This window comes from Acanthopagrus latus, chromosome 9, assembly GCF_904848185.1.
Source record: "Acanthopagrus latus isolate v.2019 chromosome 9, fAcaLat1.1, whole genome shotgun sequence".
Classification (NCBI taxonomy): domain Eukaryota; kingdom Metazoa; phylum Chordata; class Actinopteri; order Spariformes; family Sparidae; genus Acanthopagrus; species Acanthopagrus latus.
The window spans coordinates 8,111,157-8,132,634 of NC_051047.1; the positions used below are offsets into that span (position 1 = coordinate 8,111,157).

The 21,478-nt window shown below is 42.7% G+C and overlaps 2 protein-coding genes across 3 annotated transcripts; both read left to right on the plus strand.

Moving 5' to 3' along the window:
• The first annotated feature begins 247 nt into the window (after positions 1–247).
• med14 (mediator complex subunit 14) lies at positions 248–14,127 on the plus strand. Of its 2 annotated transcripts, XM_037109881.1 has the most exons (29): positions 248–862; positions 1,327–1,353; positions 1,476–1,581; positions 1,718–1,891; positions 2,005–2,134; positions 2,273–2,401; positions 2,574–2,681; positions 3,592–3,724; positions 3,877–4,027; positions 4,151–4,262; positions 5,022–5,147; positions 5,633–5,711; positions 6,064–6,223; positions 6,389–6,583; positions 6,928–7,062; positions 7,161–7,237; positions 7,373–7,533; positions 7,916–8,062; positions 8,320–8,564; positions 8,895–9,164; positions 9,823–10,072; positions 10,649–10,771; positions 11,005–11,181; positions 11,384–11,622; positions 11,718–11,897; positions 12,236–12,343; positions 12,789–12,914; positions 13,023–13,212; positions 13,338–14,127. In XM_037109881.1, the coding sequence occupies exons 1-29, from the start codon at positions 687–689 to the stop codon at positions 13,409–13,411; spliced, it is 4,308 nt and encodes a 1,435-aa protein (XP_036965776.1). In that variant the 5' UTR covers positions 248–686; the 3' UTR covers positions 13,412–14,127. The 2 variants fall into 2 exon arrangements, with proteins under 2 accessions (XP_036965776.1, XP_036965777.1); XM_037109882.1 differs by lacking the exon at positions 10,649–10,771 and having other exon boundaries at positions 249–862.
• A 162-nt stretch (positions 14,128–14,289) lies between these two features.
• si:ch211-218d20.15 lies at positions 14,290–21,478 on the plus strand. Its single transcript, XM_037109883.1, has 8 exons — positions 14,290–15,805; positions 16,115–16,233; positions 16,987–17,047; positions 17,131–17,198; positions 17,325–17,427; positions 20,579–20,697; positions 20,800–20,945; positions 21,036–21,478. Exons 1-8 carry the CDS (start codon positions 15,745–15,747, stop codon positions 21,142–21,144), a joined length of 786 nt encoding a protein of 261 aa, XP_036965778.1. The 5' UTR covers positions 14,290–15,744; the 3' UTR covers positions 21,145–21,478.

A 21,478-nucleotide genomic window follows, 5' to 3' on the forward strand; every position in this document is an offset into this window, starting at 1 on the left:
TTCTTTTCCTGTACTACATTTCAGACATTTTTTTAATGTTTATTTTTACTTTACTACAATTATTTGACAGCTTTAATCAGTTTCTTAAGAAATTGCATGTTTTAAACACACACAAAAGAAAATGTACTGCATGTGAAGTCTGATACACGTAGTTACAGACTTTTCCATAACTACTGTCATCTGTTACCAGGGCAACAGATTAGAGAACACGTTTGGTCATCGACCGTCGCCTGTGAACACACAAACGTTACCGTCAGCAGACACGCGTTTCTCCGGGAAAATAACGAACACAAACAATGTGTTGGGTACCACAATTAGCCTACCCCAGTGTGGGAACCAGTGGCCTGGCAACTGAGGGAGACATTCATGACTCTCGTTCCTCAATGCTCCAGTCTGGGTTTTCCTTCCCACCTGGGGCCTGCCGTAAGGATTCCCGACAGCAAAGATGGCGGCCGAGCGGCATTGAGTCTTCTCCTTAATGGGTTACTAAATTTGGTGCATTTGTTGAGTTTACGGCTGAATAAGGAAACCAAGTCCACGCCGAGGAACTCGTCTCGGGAAAGAAATGTTGTGAGACTGCTACTAACACCTTTTCGCAAGGAGTTAGGAAGTACAACTCGATAGTTTCCCTTTGCAGCGCTGCCTGTGCATCGCCGTAGCTAACTACTCAGAATCGTCATTGTAAAATGGCTCCGGTGCAGATTGGGTCAGATGGGCAGCTCGTCCCACTTGGAGGTCCGGTTGTCTCGGGACCACAGCCACCACCACCCGGAGCACCGGCCACACAGGGGGTCCGGCTGAGCCTGCTCATTGAGTTTCTTCTCCAGAGGACCTACCATGAAATTACCCTGCTGGCAGAGCTGTAAGTTAACATTTTAGCTTGTAGGCCTCAAAGCTAACTAGGGTACCCGGCGGGCTAATCAGCTAACGTTGGTCAACCCAGTGGATGCTCTTCTTCCACCCACTAAAATAAACGCTAACCGGCTTACAAAATAAGACGTTATGGTGTGCTTTTCATATTAATGGCGAGGATGAGCTCTTGCATAGCACAGATAACTACTACTATGAGGGGGCGTACCGGTAAACACCATCATCATCAACATATGTCTGAAGGTCCCTAAAGTTATGTTTACGGTTATCTGGGATACCTGTCGGGCGACAAATATATGTGTCGTACCAATAGATATGTATGTGTTTATGTATGTGAAAGCAGACTCTCGCATTAGGAATGTCTGTTGTTGTTGGGGCAGGTAATATGTTGTGCTCTATACTCTAAGGATCAAGGCAGAATGGCAATAATCAAGCAATTTATTTTTTTGTTTCTAGACTTCCCAGAAAAACGGACATGGAGAGGTATGTTAATTTAAAATTCATTGAGAACTTCGTCATCCCTTCACAACTATAGCCACTGATTCTGTGAGGCTGATTGTATTACCATAATCATCGTTTTTTTGTTTGTTTGTTTTGTTTTTCAGAAAAATTGAAATTGTCCAGTTTGCTAGTCGCACCAGGCAGCTATTTGTTCGGCTGCTGGCACTGGTGAAGTGGGCAAGCAATGCAGGAAAAGTGGAGAAGTGTGCGGTATGTTCTGTGTAATATCATTTTCTCAATAGCACTCCACATGGTCAGAGTTTGATAGTACATTGCACATTGCCTTGTGTCTGTCAGATGTTAAACAATTTGATCTTTCCTCTGTCCATCGTATCCATGGTAACAGATGATTTCCAGCTTCTTGGATCAGCAGACCATCCTGTTTGTGGATACAGCTGATAGGCTTGCATCGCTGGCGAGAGATGCCCTCGTACATGCTCGTTTGCCCAGCTTTGCCATCCCCTTTGCCATTGATGTTCTCACCACAGGGTCATACCCACGCCTACCCACATGTATACGAGTAAGTCTTGTTAAACTTCTTTCACTGCATCTACTGATCTGTGTTTTTAGATGTCTTTAACATCTTGAATGTTTGGTATGTCAGCACAATGATTTCTGTGTCGATTTTTACAGGATAAGATAATTCCTCCTGACCCAATCACTAAGTCAGAGAAGCATACCACCTTGAACCAGCTTAATCAGATTCTACGACACCGCCTTGTCACCACAGACTTGCCACCCCAGCTAGCAAACCTCACAGTTGGTAAGCCGCATATGGAAACCCACTATTGTAAATTTGAACTAAAAGCCACTCTCATAATTTCTTGACCAGTTTGTTTTCCATTGTATTGGTAATGAGAAGATGCTCTTTGCATCTTTGCTTGGGTGTGTTTTTGTGTAGCAAATGGGCGTGTAAAGTTCCGTGTGGAAGGAGAGTTTGAGGCAACTTTGACGGTGATGGGTGATGACCCTGATATTCCCTGGAGGTTGCTGAAGTTGGAGGTTTTGGTGGAGGACAAAGAAACTGGAGGTAAGGCTCGTATTCATCCAGCTCTGCTGTGCACTTCAGAGGGAGGGTGCCATTGACAAAACACTCCATTTCTAATGTTTATCCCTCTTTGATTGACTCTTAACTGGTTTGTCTTTCAACCTGTCCCTACACTCCGTCTACCCCCACTCCTATCCTACCCCTATATTGGCAGATGGCCGAGCCTTGGTCCACAGTCTGCAGGTTAACTTCATCCACGAGTTGGTCCAGGCACGTCTGTGTGCAGATGAAAAACCCCTACAGGACATGTACAACTGCTTACGTATCCTTTCTTGGACTGTCTATCTGCACATACATTTAAGTATTTTTTTTGTTTGTCCTGCAAAAATCCACATGGCTTTACTCCTAGTCCAGTGTGAACTGCTGCAGTAGAGTATTGACCTGTTAAGCAGACACGTGAAGCATTCCAATGAGAAACACAGCTGCAGAATTGCTTCTTTCTTAAACCCCCCCCCCCTTCTTTTTTTCATTAATTCTCAAACAACACAACAGCCTTTTGTTACTGCTGTGGGAAGGGAAGCGATGTCCTCACTACAACTTATCAACCAGACAGATCATCTGAGGCGTAATTCATTTCTTATAGACATGTGTGTTTCTAACACCTGTACTAAGACACAGATACATTTTGTTTTATGTGTCCATTCAAAAGTTAAAGCTAAATTAGAACTTCAGCGATATAAATGAACTATCATGACATCTTCAGAACCCATCACCTAACATTTGCGATGTCAGTGCAGTGATAATCGTGCCATTCAGCTGTTGTATCCCAAACATTAAGGAAGAAGAGAATAGCTGTCATCACACAGTCGGGTCCTATCACTCATCAGTCTGTGATAAAACATAGAGAGAATCAACAGCTTGTTTGCATTCTTGCCAATATGAAAGATCCTAATTAAGCATGCATGATGAGCCCGACTGTGCTTGTCACAATGCTAATGAGAACATCTCGGATCTGCCTTTCCCCTGCTAACGCTAGCAGGGCAACTCATCGTGTCAAAGAGCAGTCTGTGTTGGGGACAAACGCTCCTTTTACCAAAAAAGTGCATGTGTCTTGAGGATATGTGCGTGTGTGTGTCTTGAATGTTGATGGAAAGATTTGTGTAGTACTTAATCTTTATTTGCCAGGACTGTATTTTCCCACACTGTGTCTTCTTTAACCGTACTGTTTCCAGACTCCTTCTGTCTGTCATTGCAACTAGAGGTGCTTCACTCTCAGACCCTGATGCTGATTAGAGAGCGATGGGGCGACCTGGTGCAAGAGGAGAGATATGTGCCTGCAAAATACCTCACGCTCTCTGTGTGGAAGTAAGACTTTATTAATTACTGTCACATATATGGACAAGAAAAAACTACCAGATTTGAATGAAAAGAGGGTTTGAAATCGCAGTATGTATTTTGCAGTATGTATTTGTTGTTCTGATTTCTTCTTTGTATTTTTCTTTTCTTTGTTTTTATAGCCAACAGGTTTTGGGTAGAAAAACAGGTACAGCGTCAGTGCATAAAGTTACTATCAAGATCGATGAGTCAGATGGATCTAAACCACTGCAAATATCTCACGAGCCTCCTCTCCCTGCCTGTGACTCCAAGTTAATGGAGAGAGCTATGAAGGTATGGAGAACATATGTTTTTTGATAAATATGTTTTCAGTGTAAGAGAAAGTATTGGGAAGTCTGGCTTACTGTATGAATATATTGCACTTTAATGATTTCTTTTCTGTCATACATTCATCAGATTGACCATCTTTCTGTGGAGAAACTTTTGATCGACAGTGTTCATGCCCGGTCCCATCAGAAGCTACAGGAGCTGAAAGCCATTCTGAAGGCCAGCAATCCCAGTGACAACTGTATGTATATACTGTGCTTCATTATCCTTGCCACTAAAACACATTCCTAGTAATATACTGAGCAAATGCACAGAAACAAGTGTTGTCCCCAACAGCAACTACTGGCTTGTGTTAGTCAGTGACAACATCTGAAACCCAAATCATGTTATATTAGTGGTAGGAAAATACAGAAAGTAGATCCGTTAAAAAAGTCCTTTAAAAAAATTCACTTATTTATGTATTTGGATCAATAGAATTCATATTGAATTGCTTCGTCTTAGTCTATGCTTATTAGAGACTCGGAGGTGGAAAGAAGTTCCAGATGTACAAATGTATTTGTTGTTGTCTAGTATGACATGGCATCATATCACTGTAACGATGATGCTGCAGCAATTAAACTCGCAAAGACTAACTGACATGTGAAGTGCATTATTACTATCACTTACTTCTATACTATGTCTAAAAGTGTATAATTCAGGTGTTAAAAAAGCAAACAATCTCAATAAATCTCAATATTGAATTGCAATGCATGTTGAATCTGCATCCAAGTATCATCATAACATTGAGTCAGGAAATAAACATATCATCCCAGTCCTTTTGTTTAGGACACATAGTCAACTCTGCTGAAAAGACATTTGTGATATAAGTTATGATGAATTACATGGGGAAATTAACCATTAGCTCACAGATAAGTTTTGTATCACACCTCCTCCCTTCATCTTCTGTAAATTAATGCACTGTAATCATGGTGTTATTCACACTTGTGACTGTTTATTTCAGCATTCATTGAGACTGCTTTACCGACCCTCGTCATACCAATACTCGAGCCGTGTGGTCGCTCAGAGTGCTTACACATTTTTGTAGACCTGCACTCTGGCATGTTCCAACCCATGCTGTATGGACTAGGTAAGTCATAGCAAGCAGTCACTCATAACCTTTTTTGTTTTGTGTATGTTCATTGTATTGGTCCTTGTACATTTTTTATTCAAATATTGTTTAAACAAGGGTTTGATTTTTCTATTTTACAGTAATTTGGTGTGGATGATTAAACTTCATACTTAATTTGTCTAGACCCATTCACACTACCCTTTCTATGCGGGAATCATGCGCCGACATTCCACTTTGTCGTGTGTGAAAGTCACAGATGTGGGGAGGGGGGACAGTTTTGCTGCAGCTCTGATCCATGATAATGTCGGTGTGAATGGAAAAGCCGGCAACATATTATAGGGATGTGTCAGTCTGACAGCTAAACAGATCCTTCACTCATCAAATGAAAGAAAGAAATGTCCCACACTTAAACCCACAAACAACTTTATTTACAGTGTCTTTACTTCTACCATTCTGTATGCTCAGCTCTGTGAACATAAAACTCTGGGCTGTTGTCTCTCCAGATCAGTCCATGCTAGATGACATTGAAAAGACCATCAATGATGATATGAAGCGCATCATATCTTGGCTTCAACAACTAAAGTAAGTCCACCTCCTCAGTCCTTAATATATTTAACATGATGTGTAATCACAGCTGACAGTATAATGTTGATGTTTTTGACACAGTGAGAGAAAATAGCAGAGGCAGCTCAGAGTCAACAGTAGTCTTGACTCCTGCCTCTAGCCTGCCAAAACTGATTAATTGCAGTTAGTAGCAGTAACTGTCAGTAGCAACACTTGACTAGGCATGTGGCAAGATTGGTGTTGAGAATAATTTCCTGGGCTCTCAGTTGGCAGAGTCTTCCACTAGTGAACAGTGTGAATGATGTGAGAGAGTATGAGCTATGAACCCTTGACTTTTTCTAACACCAAGTCTGTCTTGCTCTCTGGCAAGGTTCTGGTTGGGGGAGCAGCGCTCTCGACAGTCTGTGAAACACCTTCCCACTGTGTGTACAGATGTCCTTCACCTGTCCAACTCGGCTTCTCACCCTGTTGGCAACCTGTCTAAACACAAACTCTTCATTAAGCTCACACGCCTTCCACAGTACTACATTGTAAGTACAAAATACCCTGCTGAAAAGAGATAAACCAAAATGACTTCAGAAAATTCCATGACAAGAAGTTTGGACATGAAGTTTAATTTGATTTTTTTTTTTTTTGATGTCATATGTCTAATTGTCTATCTTGGATCTTTCCTCATCCTCATCTATTTTCTATAGGTGGTGGAAATGCTTGAAGTGCCTAGCAGTCCCACAGCATTGCAGTACAAGTACTCCTTCCTGTCTGTGACTCAGTTGGAGGGAGAGGATGGACCCATGTGTGCACAGCTCCTACAGCATTTCAAACCAAACCTGGAACACCTGGTCCAAGATACCACAACAGGGAGAGGGGCCCGGCCTGGTACTAAGAGAAAGGTACTCAGTGCTAGAGTGGTTATGCACCAAATGTTCATGTGTGCAATGAATTGCAATACATTTCACTCCACACGAATAGAGAGGTTAAAACCATGCATTTTGCTGTGCCCACCCTCAAAGCACATTTTATACAATGACATATTAGACATGTTATGCAGTAACATTTCGGTGTTAATGTTCCTACTTAATATAATCATTAAGTAGCCTGCCACTGGTGTTGCCCTGGCAGCCATATGTGTAGGCTGCATCAATTCAATGACACCCTGTCAAAGATTCTTTTTCTTGTATGTTAAACAATCCATTGCTAAGATGTCCAGCTAGATAAATGAAACTCTGTTCTGTAGATCTCTGGGGACCAGGGGGACCCAGAGCCAAAGAAGCCTAAGCGCTCTGGAGAAATGTGTGCCTTCAACAAAGAGCTGGCTCACCTAGTAGCGATGTGCGACACCAACATGCCTTTCATTGGCCTCAGAACAGAGGTAAGGCTCAGACTGTGTGAAAACTTGAAAACATTAAGAATGGTGATTCAAGTCATGGGTTTTTCCGCCTAATAACATCTGTCTCTTTATTTGAGTAGCTGTCCAACATGGAGATCCCAAACCAGGGTGTCCAAGTGGAGGGAGATGGCAGCAGTCATGCAATACGTCTGCTAAAGTAATGCACACATGCATGCATTTACTGTATACACACTTGATGACAGCCAGTTGTGTAGTATGTATATTAGTAAATAGCATGATAAACTTTGTACAAACCAGTGTAACCATACAGTGTAATTGTTTTGTCCTGCAGGATCCCTCCCTGTAAAGGTGTAGGAGAGGAGACTAGGAGAGCTTTAGAGAGATCCCTACTTGACTGCACGTTCCGACTACAGGGCAGGAATAACCGAACCTGGGTGACTGAACTAGTGCTGGCCAACTGTCCTCTCAACAGCACACACAGCAAAGAGCAAGGTACACAGACACACGGATGCAGAATATTCCAGTACATCATTAAAAGTTTCTATGTATTTATCACATTTATTTGTTTACCTTGATGTATCCAGAAAATTTCATTGAGATAAAAAATCTCATCCAATCAAATCCTGTAAGGTCACGATCTGAAAGTAGTAAACTATCAAATTAATATTACCACCGCATACCCTATGATCTTATTAGTGTAGCAAATTCAGCATTAAACACGGTATGCTAAACACATTGTCATTGTTTTTCAAAGAATGTCTTGCATTACACATTATGTTCTTTGCTTAAAATATGGCCAGCATGTGAATATGGAAATGTCAGCATCTGCTTCATTGCTCAGTGTTTGAATAAACCCATCTGTCCCCTCTGTCAGCCTCTACGCGGCACGTGTATCTGACCTATGAAAACCCTCTGTCGGAGCCAGTGGGTGGGCGGAAGGTTGTGGAGATGTTTCTTAATGACTGGAGTGCGATAAGTCAACTCTACCAGTGTGTCCTCAATTTCTCTCGTGCACTGCCAGGTACATGCGTTGTCACTCATGTAAACATGTGATCTTGGATGAAAATCAGTTCATTGTTCTCCTTGCCTGTGCTGAAAAAAAAATCCTGTGAAACCCAGAGACATTACCTCTAAGTCAAGCATGTGTGTTTAAAATAAAGTGAAGTAACAATGAGTGAAGGTTTACACTCATTAGCGTGACTCAGTGGTGAATTATTGCATTGCAAAAAAACATTCCCATCTAATCCAGCTGCACATTGTAAATGTTTCCCCCTTCAGAGATGCCATCCTCCCTGAGTCTGTTCTCAGAGGTTCGGCTGTATAACTACCGTAAGCTGGTGCTGTGCTACGGTACCACCAAGGGCAGCTCTGTCACCATTCAGTGGAACTCCAGCAGCCACCGTTTCCACCTAGCCCTGGGCACTGTGGGGCCCAATTCTGGCTGCTCCAACTGCCACAATATCATCCTCCATCAGCTACAGGAGATGTTCAACAAGTGTCCTAATGTGATGCAGCTGCTACAGGTAAACAAAGTTATGGCAGTGTTTTGAAAATGCAGCCCAGATGTGCATGTGCACTTGTTAGATCAGGATCAACTCATAATTTCAAGTGACTTCTAAGGTTCATCTTCAATGTATTTTCTTAACCTTCAGGTGTCAAACTTCTTGATAAATGGGGCTTAATATCAGTGGGCAATTCAATTATATTACATGCTTTCCCTTCAATTTTCGAGTATTCAAAAAAAAAAATACAAAAAAATCTGTGGAAATTTTTCTTGTCACACACTGACTTCTTCCACTTTAGTGTTCTATGTAATTTCCTGAGTAACATTTTACATTTATCATCTTCCTCAGGTTCTCTCTGACACACAGGCCCCTCTGAATGCAATCAACAAGCTACCAACAGTGCCCATGCTGGGCCTGACCCAGCGCACCAACACTGCCTACCAGTGCTTCTCCATCTTACCCCAGTCAGCCACACACATCCGCTTGGCGTTCCGAAACATGTACTGCATCGACATCTACTGCCGCAGCCGTGGTGTGGTTGCCATCAGAGACGGAGCCTACAGTCTTTTTGACAATACTAAGATTGTAGAGGGCTTCTACCCTGCTCCTGGACTCAAGGTATACAGACCTAGTCAATTATCAGACACTATCTAGAGTAAAAACTAATTAATTTTTAAGTGAGGTTTCACTTGTCTGGAGTCTTGCCAGGAAGTCTCTGCACAAGGAAATTGTGCCTACATTTAACCTCCCCAGAATGATTTTCTTTCTTTTTTTTTTTTTAATTTAAATTGCATTTTTTTTTTTATGGATTGTATTGTTGAGTGGCAGGTTATGCACTTCGCAGAAGACACTGAATCACCAACTATTGTGGTGATCGATTTATTGAATCAGTCATTTTCAAGCAAAAATGTCAAACATTTGCTGGCCTCTTAAATGACCGCTTTAATTTGAAATTTATGAAAAGCAATGAAAAATCTCTGAGTGTTCGACAAAAGAAGCACTAAGAAGACATCACTTTATAAATCTCAATTAAATATCAATTTAAAAGTTATCGACAGATTAACTGTTCATAAGATAATTCCCAAGTTATTTTCAGCCCTTTGGCCCACCTTGACTAGCTGTTTGCATTCATCACTAAAGGGTGGAAACCTGAAGGATTTTTCCATTGCTAAATTTAATGCAGATGATAGTTTACTAACAATGACTTAATCTTTTTTGGTCCATCTTTTAACAAATATGTTCTTAATTCTGTCCTTCTTATCTTTTCCCTGTGTAGACATTCCTGAACATGTTTGTAGACAGTAATCAGGATGCTCGAAGACGTTCTGTCAATGAAGATGATAACCCACCCTCGCCGGTGGGTGTAGACGTGATGGACAGTCTGATGAACCAGCTGCAAGCTCAACAGCAGCCACAGACTATGAGAGGGAGTGCGGGAGGCGTCTATCCCCCTCTTACATCACCACCTCCAAATTACCACGCTAATGTAACTCCCTCACCTTCCATGATGCCCACCCAGTCACCAGGTAACAGCAAGCTTGGTACCAGGAGTTTGTCCACATTTTTGTGAGTGAATGACATCCTGTATTGCTTGTGTCATCCAAGCTTGTCAAGCCTGCCATACAGGATTATGAACTACAGATCTTTGTTTTGGTCACAGTGCTGTCATCAACCTCCCTGCTCACTTAGGTGTATGTTGCAAAAGCCAAATGTGTAAATGTTACGGAATCAGGAAAAGCAAACCATGTGTGCCCATTTTAATTTTGTGAAACCATGAGATCAGTTGTGTTTCTCATGCAACATTCACACACCTCACAGCCAAGAGGGAACAAAGCATGCATTTAGTCCTGCTCCTTCCATTCCTCTCCATCTCAGCCCCCCAGCCAGAGGCTGTAGCCCCTTCCGCCCTGCTTAGTGTGTGTGTGTGTCTGTGTGTGTGTGTGTGTCTGTCTGTCTGTCTGTGTGTGTGTGTGTGTGTGTGTGTGTGTGTGTGTGTGTGTGTGTGTGTGTGTGTGTGTGTGTGTGTGTGTGTGTGTGTGTAAGGAGAACCTGTCAACCTCAGAGTCTGAAGAGCTATTTGGTATGTGTGTGTGTATGTGCAGGGAACATCCATGCCTCTGGCTCCCCTAGTGGAGCTCTAAGGGCACCTTCTCCTTTCGGGCCCACCCCGTCTCCATCTTCTCTGGGCATAGCCATGGGCCAGACCAGCTTTGCCAGTCCCCACGGTAAGCAGCAGGGTGGCCCTAAATGCTGGCCTGGTGGCGATTCTGGTCTTCTGGGCAAGGGCTGCAATGGGCTGAACCAAAAATCTTCACTAGGCACTTAGTTGCAGACACTTGCAAGCATATACCAATGGCGTTCGATTAGTGGGCACACAGTGGTGTATTCATTTAACTGTGTTGATTGTTGTACATCAAGCATTGTTTGGTTGCTGATGGCTGTCTCTCCTTCACCCTAGGTGCTCTGGACCCCAGCTCTCCATATGCCATGGTGTCTCCTAGTCACAGGGGCCAGTGGCCAGGCTCACCCCAGGTCTCAGGGCCTTCTCCTGGGGCAAGGATCCATGGCATGTCCCCTGGCAACCCATCGCTGCACTCGCCTATCCCTGACCCTCATTCTCCACGTGCTGGGACCAGTAAGTTCTGCTATCAGTGTTGCCATGATTGTAAATTCCCTCATATTTATTTTTATTCAGTTCGTTCAATTTACATTACATTTTACACTTGAAAAAAGGAACCTGTCAGTACTCTGCCTGTCAGTGGACATGTATCACAAACTAGGTGACATAGTTTCTAGATAGTCCATTCTAAACTTCTTTCTCTGTGTCTTCTGTTCAGGTTCACAGGTCATGCCTACCAGTATGCCTCCCCCCCGCAAGCTACCTCAGCGCCCCTGGGCTGCCTCTATTCCTACCATCCTTACCCACAGTGCCCTGCATGTGCTTCTGCTCCCTTCACCCACTCCCTCCCTTGTGCCAGGCTTGGCAGGAAGCTACCTCTGCTCACCGCTTGAGCGATTTCTGGGTTCAGTCATCATGAGACGGCACCTACAGAGGATCATCCAGCAGGAGGCCAATGTAAGTTTCACACAAAATATTCAAAAAGTCCTAGTGTGTTATTGTCCTCTTAAAATTACTTACTTACTTTCACTACTCTGTCACCTCTACTGCAGTTATCGATTGTAAACTCCAATGAGCCGGGGGTGATCATGTTCAAGACGGAAGTGCTCAAGTGCCGTGTTGCTCTCAACCCAAAGAACTACCAGACGCTGCAGCTCAAAGTCACTCCAGAAAACACAGGGCCCTGGTCCCAGGACGAGCTTCAAGTGCTGGAGAAGTTCTTTGAGACACGGGTTAGTATAAGTAGCATCCAATCAAAGCCTTATTGACAAACTATTCAAATGCACACACATTGGAGGCATTACTGGCATACTGACACATGAAAATAAATAAATAAATAGATAAATGCTTTTTTTTTTCATTGACATGTTTGTTTGAAAAAAAGTGCTTGGAGTATTTATTTCAGTGGCTCATAATTGAAAATATTTTGATATTATGGAAGACTGTTGAAGTTAGTTGTAATGTGGCTTGCCAATTTATTGAAAACAAATAGCCATTAAAACCACTAGTAGGAACACATTCCTGCACTTATGATATTCCATGAATGAATCTCCTGTTTTCTTCTTTCAAGGTTGCCGGTCCTCCCTTCAAATACAACACTCTAAATGCCTTCACAAAGCTGCTGGGGGCACCTACTAACATCCTCAGGGACTGTGTGCGCATCATGAAGCTCGAACTGGTGAGAAGCCTTTTCTTTTACGAGGGGTTGGTACATGTATTTAATCATGAATATGTATGAGCCTCTCATTTGAAATATGTCCAATAAATATTTTTACATAAAACGTTGAAAGCAACCTAGAAATACTAGGCCACAATTTTGACTGCACCTTTCAAGCTATACAAACTTAATAATTACCTAACCAATTATGTTATTATGCTAACTGTAAAATAAAAGTGGAAACATTGTAATACAGGACAAGTACACCATGCTCAGTTAAACCTGCCTTTCTCATTGCTTTGATTTGTGAGTGTGTGCACATATTACACATACAAATGATTTAGTTACGGAAGAGAAAAAAAGGAAAGACGGGTTAAACAGCATTCAAGTCAATTTCTGTACCTTTTTATGTAAGTAATTGGAATTGCCTCTGTGTTTTGCAATAAAAATGTGCCTCTCCCTGTAGTTCCCTGACCAGGCTGCACAGCTGAAGTGGAATGTCCAGTTCTGTCTCACCATCCCTCCCAGTGCTCCTCCCATCGCCCCTCCTGGAACCATTGCTGTGGTGCTCAAGTCCAAGATGCTCTTCTTTGTAAGTCTCAGCCAAACCTCACCATTAGCTCTTGCATACCAGAAGATCATCACATTGAAGTGCATAGAGAAACCTAACCCTATGTTTTTGGTCTCTTTTGCCTCACAGTTGCAGCTGACGCAGCGTATTCCAGTGCCACAGGAGCCAGTGAGCATTATCGTGCCCATTGTGTACGACATGGCCACAGGCCTCACTCAGCAGGCCGACATTCCCAGACAGCACAGCTCTTCTGGGGCCGCAGCTCTCATGGTCTCTAATATCCTGAAGAGGTTCAATGAACTACACCCTGCCAGACAGGGTAAGACTCACACTGAACAATTCACTGTGTTCAAAAACTGGTATTACATTTATGACACTGAACCTGATAATACAGTTTATTGCAAGGTTCCTTTTCTTACTCTGTGTGTTCTCTCTTTCTTTCAGGCGAGTGTACGATATTTGCATCTGTTCATGAGCTGATGGCCAACCTCACTCTGCCCCCCGGTGCCCGTCAGTAGAACAACAAAGCCAGAGCTGGTACTGGAATTCAACTGGAGTCCCTTTTGAGACAGAGGAGGAGGCGGCCGTCCCTGAGCTAAGAACAAAGGAGAGTAACATCTGTGGTCCCAAGATGTCAAAACCCAACATGTGTGTGTGTTGTTTCTGCTTCAGCCACTGGACTATTGACCTGATGTATAATTGCTGTTGTGAAAGGGAGTAAAATGTACAGACAGTTGTGGACTTCGGTCTTTATTCTCGATAGAAGCTTACAAATAAGATTTGCCGTTAATGGTCTATCTTGGACATTTGGGACAATTGATGCAAAAGGATATAAATGTTATTTTTCCTCCAGGTGCACTTGAAACAAAATTATCTATTGAAATTAAGGTTGTTTACGAAAATATGTACATTGTTGTATATTTGAGTTTTGAAAAGAATCAGGTGAGTTAGACTTTTGCTAGAGAATTGTCTTCAGTTCTGTTTTCCTATTTTTTTTTTATAACGCTGGACTATTATAGGATCGGGAGATATATTCCTTAGCACTATTTAAATGTCTTGCCTTTACCTCCTCTGCATTTTTATTTCAATCATTCTCTTTGGATACTGTAAAACTGTGACAAACTTTATACGCCAGTTGTATTTTATTAAGACCCATTTTGAGTCCTCGCTGAGGATCTGAGACTTGTCTGACTTTGCTATTTAATAAACCACACCCAGAGTTGGTTTGTGCTTTGAGGATCTTCCACTGGCATTACAGAAAATAAATGTCCTGCCTACAATGTTGTACTGAAGTAAAAGTACAAGAAGTAGTGGAACAGATACAAACCTTCAAAAGCAAATATATAAAGAGTAATGTATTATTATTCTACCACAAAATTTCAGCCTTCATAATTTACTCTTAACTTTTTTTTGGCATTTTTCAGATTATTGTAGATGCGGCATCATGTAAACATTGTTTCGGTGTTTAGCAGGTTGAGGGGGAGAGATTTTAGTCACATTATTTAATTTGGGATATTAAATCCATCACAGTGCAGCTGAATATGACAATGTATCATGTTTTATACACTGATCTCGCAACAATGATTTCATTTGTTAACTGAAAATGAGTTTCTACTGCTTTTATAAGTGATTAATCATTTGAGGGACTTTGTGGTAATCATTTCCCTTCCCTGCTTATTTTCATGCTGTTCTGTCATTGTAACTTAATATGTTTAGCTCTTGGACAACTGGAAAGAAGCAATCTTGGTCTCTCAGAAATCCTGCTGCTTCTTTTTCTATAAAAATATTACATATACTAGAACATAGACTAGGGTTGTTCAAAACCAGTGTCACAAAAAACACAACTGCCTAAAATGCTGGAATCAGCATCAGTGGAAAACAAAAACATATGCACCAATATCTACATGATTCCATGTAATGCATCCATTCATTCATACCTTCATGACATGTAGTGACATGTTTTTTTTCAGTGCACAAGGAGCCAATATCCATAAAAGTATATATTTTACTCATCAGTCTTTAAACAGTAGGTATCACAATCAGTATCAGGCAGAGAGGTACATCTGAAATTGAATAAACGATTTACGGAGAACATAAAATAGAAACAACCATTAGTTGCAGCTGTAGAAATTCGAGTCGAGTAAAAGCACATGTATTCCTTTGAATGTTAGTGGGGTATAAGTGTGAAGTAGCATAAAATGAACATCCTTGAGTGAAGCACAAGTAGGCTGTCTAAATAATCGTACTGAAACAGCACTGAAGTGAATGTATATAATCTCCAGTGCTGTCATCAGGTGTGTGTCTGGCTCTCAGTCTGTGGGGAACACTGCTGCATCCTCATGAAGTGATGCTGCGACGATCTTCAGCCCTAAAACATGACATCATCCAGAAAGGCGTGTGTGTGGAGGTGGAGGGGGGGCTGTGAGGGGCGTTCAAGACTGCAAAATCCAACATCGTGACTGCACGGCTGTTGTTGCAAAGGGCGTGGACATTTTTTTCTTTTTCTTTTTTAAATTACACGGGAGAAGAGGATGTAGTCTTCATCACCTTGCGGCTGCGTGCGAGCGGCGTCACCTGCGAGGGGAAACGACGAGTTACGTCGAGGGTGGGAAAACATCACGGCGGCTTTTATTCACCCTGCCCGAGCGTGCGGCACTCGAACGCACCCCCTCTGCGATGGACAGTTCCGACCAAATGCAATAATATAAACAAACAGGCCACCATCTATTGTCTCTGTCGCCTCAGACTGGGCTGCTCGGCTTTGCTCTCCATGAGCTTCATATGGCTGTCAGCAGCGGGACACGTTTAGGAGAACAGTGAGATAATAAACCACAGCCGGTTCGCATCAGATATGGCAGTGAGCACATCTGATCCTCTCTGTCAGCCGTGCGCCTACCATGAAGCTTTCAAAGGTGAGTCCCCGATCCTGGTTTTTAAAAAATATTATTTCAGCTCTTGTTGAAATCTCTCCTGCTGTCGGTGTTAAATCGCATCTCGGGAGGAGTGCTCCCGGCAGGAAGACGCTGACCACTCCCCTTCACTCCCTTCGCCTCCATCCTTCCGTTCCGTGGACCGGCAGGGTGGATGACATACGCGCGCCGTTTCATAGGCGGCTGTGGCGCGCCTGTGCGTTTGTGTCTGTCAAAGATGTGAAGGGGATAAGGTGATGTAATGGGAGGCAGGCCTGCTGGTTTGATTCAGTCTGCTGTCTGTGTGCTCAGTGGAGCTACAGGTGAGGAGACCTCTGATGCCCGTCCAGCTGAGCCCGGAGCAGGTGGGTCTGGAGATGCTGTGCCTCTGTGGGCAGCTGGACCTCCTCATCAGGGCGCAGATGCAGCAGGTAGGGATGACCCGAGGAACTCACTGCCAACACTCCCACCGCTGCTGACAAAAAAACACCTCACAAGTGGTTTCTCCTGCAACGTTTCTCCTCAGTATGTTTTTCATCAGTTGCAGTCAAACTGAAAAGTTAGATTCAAGTCTTAACAACAACAGATGATGTGGGTCATACATCACCTTAAAGGAAGATGACAAGAAACAATGAGCTGATGCACATACTGATGTCCATCAAACTACAAAGAGAGAGTTTAAAGTGCATTTTCCATCATCTGTCTTTTTGTTTTGGAACAGGTTTTCTTGAAAATAGTTATTCCTACGTTCTATTTTACATTGTACAGTTTACATGGAAACCCAAGAGAGAAAGAAAAATCACAGTCAAATTTAAAAAAAAAAAAAAACAAAACAAAACAGTGAAGGGCACCTTTTTATTTCCTGCCTTTAATTCAAAATGTTTTTAAAAATGTAGGTTTCTACCTGGCAAGATCTGACTCCAGATGACTCACAGTTAGGCCAAAGCTCGCATACTTTCTCTTTTTTATATTTTTGTTTTCATTAAATCGTAAGCAACAGTCCTCTACACAAGACAAGTTGTGGGCTCTGTGGGTCATTGGCAACTTAATCATGATCCATCTAAACACCCCAAGACTTATAAAGTGTCCATAACTGTGTTGTCTGTCCTGCTGTTGATAAGCTCGCTTTGCACCGATGCTCCTCTTCTTGTCCTGTGGCATTATTCATAGTTTCTATGTTACAGTTCCAGGAGCAGCTAGGACAAGGCTGTAGCCCAGAGGAGTCAGATAATTTCCAGGCCCAAGGTCAGTATGACAGGATCAGTGTGTTCAGTTTGCCTCGGATAGCTTCCTGTGTGTTTGAAGTGTCCTGTGCCGTATCCTTTAAGGATCGGAGATTCTCGACCAGATGCTGCAGTGCCTTGAACATCTACCAAAGCCAATGCCACAGCTAGAGGTATTTCATCTGACAAGTAGCCTTCGCTTCAAATTCTTCCCTGAAAGCACTTGAAACAACGAGGCTGTAATGTGACGTCATCGCTACATGCTGTACCAGAAACCATTTGTGTATGTGTTTCCTCAGGACTATCTGGACATGGTGGGTCTATCAGCGATGTTTCCTCGGGTAGAGGTGTTCCTTATTCAAGGCAGCCCGGTGGACATGCTGGAGAGGCCGCCGATGGATGGTAAGAGGATATATTGTCCCCAGTCAGGGGGAAGCATTTATTTAAGCATTTCATTCACATTCTGCTATTTTATTTTATTACTATTAAACAAGATTTCAAGCCAGTATTGCTATTTTTTATTACACTTGACAGCTATAGCTGCTTGTTGCTATGTAGATTAAGATTTTACATGAAAAAAAACACAAGACTGCTTATAGAATATGATTCACTGTCAGAGATAAAAGGCTACTCGGTTGTTTAGAATGTATTTAAAATTGGCTCCACATTGAATTTCAATGTTTTTTAATTTTCATATGCAAATTTAAAACACTCAGAGAGCCTTTATTCTGCATAAGGAGGACTGTTAATACTTTAAATATTTTTTTCTTTTTGCTAACACTTCTGTATATATCCTTAAAGGAACAGTAAACCCAGAAATGAAAATTCAGTCATTATCTGTTCACCCCCCTGCCAGTGGGAAGCCGGGTGAGGTTTTGTCATCCACAAAACATTTCAGGAGCTTCACAGCAAAACAGCAGTGCAACACTCTCTCAGACAACTGAAATAGACGGGGACTTGAAAAAACATCAAGCGGTCTCCATACAGCACATCTGTAACAACAAACCAACAAACAAAACACTGAAATGGTTCCTGTGCCTCTGAGCCGACAGTACACCGTATAAATATACCTGACACAGTATGAATAGAGACTGCAGCCTGTTATTCATGTATATTGATAAACATGTAACAGACAGAAAATCACAGATCAAATGCATACATTAATGTTGTGGGTTAACAAAAAAAAAAACCCACAGGAAGTTTAACGTGTTTAACAGAAGCTTTGTTTGTGTGAAAGTGAACAATCAGGGTTATCAGCAGGTGCATCACATCCTGACACGTCTAATGAGTGATAAAACTGTGAGAATCACACAGGAACTGAACTCGCGCAAACCACAAGACCAGACAGCTAAAGCAGACGCAGAACCAGCTTTTCGAGTTTCTCCAGATGTCAGCCTTTCGGAGAAATGAAGTGATCATCCAGTAAAACTGTTTGCCATCCGCTTCAAAGATATTATAACAGGTATAAAGTACGTGATTGGTCATAATCTAGAGCACAGGCAGCAGCTGAGATAATGCAGAGTACTAACTGCTAAAGAAATCATTTCTTTATTTGAACCATAACACATAATGGCATTAGTTGGCATGAATTCATCCGACGTGTCGTGAGGCCGCCTGACAGCTGACCCTGCCGTCATCAGAAACGGACGGTGCTCACTTCCCTACTCACACCCGCGATTTATTCCTATTTCACGCGCCAGTTTCCGCGCGCGCGTTTAAAAATAACAAACGCTTTTTGTCGCCTCCCGGCCGCCGTAGGTAACAGTGATAACGTGAAAAGGTTCACATTAACCTTTATATCATATAACGTTGTGATAATGTGTTAAGTTCCGCGTTAAAACTTGATAATTCAAACTGCAGTGACGTGAAAAGATTCATGTTGAAATGTGACAATTTATATTGTTACAGTATATTGTTACGATCTGCGGTAGATCAATATCAGGACCCAGAAGCGGACGCCAGAAACAGGGAGATGGTGAAAAGGTAGGAACAGAGGGCTGGTGGCTCCGCCGGGGAGGTGAGGCGGACTCACAGTGGAGTCAGGCTGAATGAGGGGTGAGAGTCCCGGGTGAAGCTGACTGGTGGCAGAGGTGCGGGAGGTTGGGTCGTGACGAGGGCAGGGAGTTAATGCGGGAACGTAACAATCACTGGGGGAGATGAGCGAAACAAAGTGAGAATCACTGATGAAAAAGCGAAGAAACACGACAAAGTGTTTCACCAGGGGACCATGAATGCATCATGTCCATACAGGAAACCACGCCCAGCGACCCCACAGCACCCCTGAACCACACACAAGCCCCGCAAAACGCCCACAGAGCACAATAACAGTCCATGTGTGACATTATTATGAGACAGTATCACAACATGTATTGTACACTCTCATTTAAACGTTCTTTTCATGCCTGGGTTGAGGCGTGTGGAGATGTTGCTGTTACTGAGCACACAGCATGGACGACACTGTGATGAATATGCCTGCAATAAGGAGGATTAAAAAGACGTGGAGGAAAGAATCAGTCCTCTCATTTCTCACTGATCAGCTGTGGATGCAAGCTAACCAGTGCAGCTACTGACAGCCCCAATCTTACTTCATGGAGTTTGCCTTTGATAGTGATCAGTAATCAATAAAGATGATGACAACAGATCTGTTCGACTGCATGCGAGCAAAAGGCTGTTTTCAAGTGAGGAGGAGGAGGAGGAGCGCTGCGGTGCGTCCCTGTGTGAATCTCCTGGTGTGGGATGTGGGTGGATGAAATAATTCATCCTTAATAAGAGCATATTAGAGCCATTACCTGCGGCGGACACCAGCAGCAGAAACATCCAATCCATCTCTCCGCCTTAGGAGAGACGGTGTGCATGTCTACTCAAAACTGAATTTGTATTTGGGCTGTGAAGAAGAGCACAGAAAAACCAGCTAACATTAGATCCTAACCGATCCTGTTGGAAGATTTCAAACACATACATTGAAAAAGGTTGGAGTAAAGCAGCTATTCTCCTCCTCCTACTGCTGCTGGAGGCTCACTGCAGGTTGTGTAATTAATATGTTCCTCGTTAAAGATTAATCATTTCACCCACCCACACTCTACCAGCTCTTAATGATAACGATAATGACCTGGTCTGATCCACACATCACATTACACACAGAGACGCCTGCAGTGCCCCTCCTCCTTCTCACTTTTGCTCGTAGGCATATTTGGTATCCCAGGCCTTCCAAAGACTTGGACTACGTCAGATGAGCTGTAGGAGCCGTCTGCTTCAGGTGTTTTGGAAGAATTCTGCAAAGCTGTTTTTGCTGTGAAGCTCCAGCAGTGTTTAACAGATTGTCATCTGGCTTTCCATCAGCATGGAGGCTGAGGAGATAATAACCCGAACCTTCATTTTTTCAGTTCCATTAAGTATGATTTTGAATTTAGGTCTCAGTCGACACAATAATGATGATGACAGTGACAAAGAACATGACCTTCTTATCACATCCATTATGGCTGTTCAAATGATTAAAAAGCATCCCTGGTTGCCCTAAAAAGACCATTAACATGAGGTTATGCTTCTCCTGCAGACTACTTCTTCCACATCGCCAAACTGAACCAGCTCCTGGTGCTGAGTCAACAGCTAGAGGAAGATATCAGGCACCTTGGAAGTCATAAATACATCGCCCACCAGCTCTCAGTTATATATGTAAGGAGAATAAATCAAAGCTATCAATTTTTCAAGCCTCTTCTTTTATTTTGCAAAATCCTCCTCAACTCTTACTTTTTGATGTTGCTTTATTTTTCGCAGCAAGTCATCAGCTCATTCAGAGGAATTCAAACGTTCACTGAAATAAAGAAAGATATTGAGACCAACTTCAAACAGATGAAACAGTGTCTAGTGGTGGAGGAAGGCTCCAGGCATGAACCGCAGCTGGCTGCTCAGTACATCAACTGGTAAGCAAAAAATCCAAATGTGTAAGTTGGCAGAGACGATGACTAATGTAGCAGCAACCAGATAATAATCAAATGTTGTTCTCGATGTAGGATTTTAGAAGTAACACAGAGTTTGACATCAGCGGTGTTGTCACTACCGGAGGAGCTGACGGAGGACCTTCACCAGGCCGTGACCTTCATGTCACAGTTCCTGTCCTGACTCACCTCAATGAAAGCGCCTGTGTCCGTGTATCCATTATGTTCAGATGCACCAGGTTTCTCCAGGAGTCTCCTGCTTCTAAATGAACTGACGTTGTTATGACTTTGAAAAAAAGGTGCTACACAACTTGATTCAGCTGACTGACTGTGGGACTGGATAGCCTTCTTCATTTACAAATCATTAGGTTTTTTATATTGTCCTCCAGAATGTGGCACATGTTAGTCCGTTAGTCCGTATGGTGCGTTGGTTGTTGGGAATGTATGCTTGTTGAATCCCTCCTTGCACTACTGGTATAATTTGTCTGTTTTGGAATAATAAAATTGAATGCAATAGA

Excerpts from the sequence above, each read along its gene's own strand:
- med14 (XM_037109881.1), top strand. The coding sequence starts at position 687 with ATGGCTCCGGTGCAGATTGGGTCAGATGGGCAGCTCGTCCCACTTGGA. Across the intron at positions 1,582-1,717 it reads GAAAAGTGGAGAAGTGTGCG|ATGATTTCCAGCTTCTTGGA; the intron begins GTATGTTCTGTG and ends CCATGGTAACAG. Across the intron at positions 11,182-11,383 it reads TTCTCCACGTGCTGGGACCA|GTTCACAGGTCATGCCTACC; the intron begins GTAAGTTCTGCT and ends TCTTCTGTTCAG.
- si:ch211-218d20.15 (XM_037109883.1), top strand. The coding sequence starts at position 15,745 with ATGGCAGTGAGCACATCTGATCCTCTCTGTCAGCCGTGCGCCTACCAT. Across the intron at positions 17,048-17,130 it reads AGATAATTTCCAGGCCCAAG|GATCGGAGATTCTCGACCAG; the intron begins GTCAGTATGACA and ends GTATCCTTTAAG. Across the intron at positions 20,698-20,799 it reads ACCAGCTCTCAGTTATATAT|CAAGTCATCAGCTCATTCAG; the intron begins GTAAGGAGAATA and ends TATTTTTCGCAG.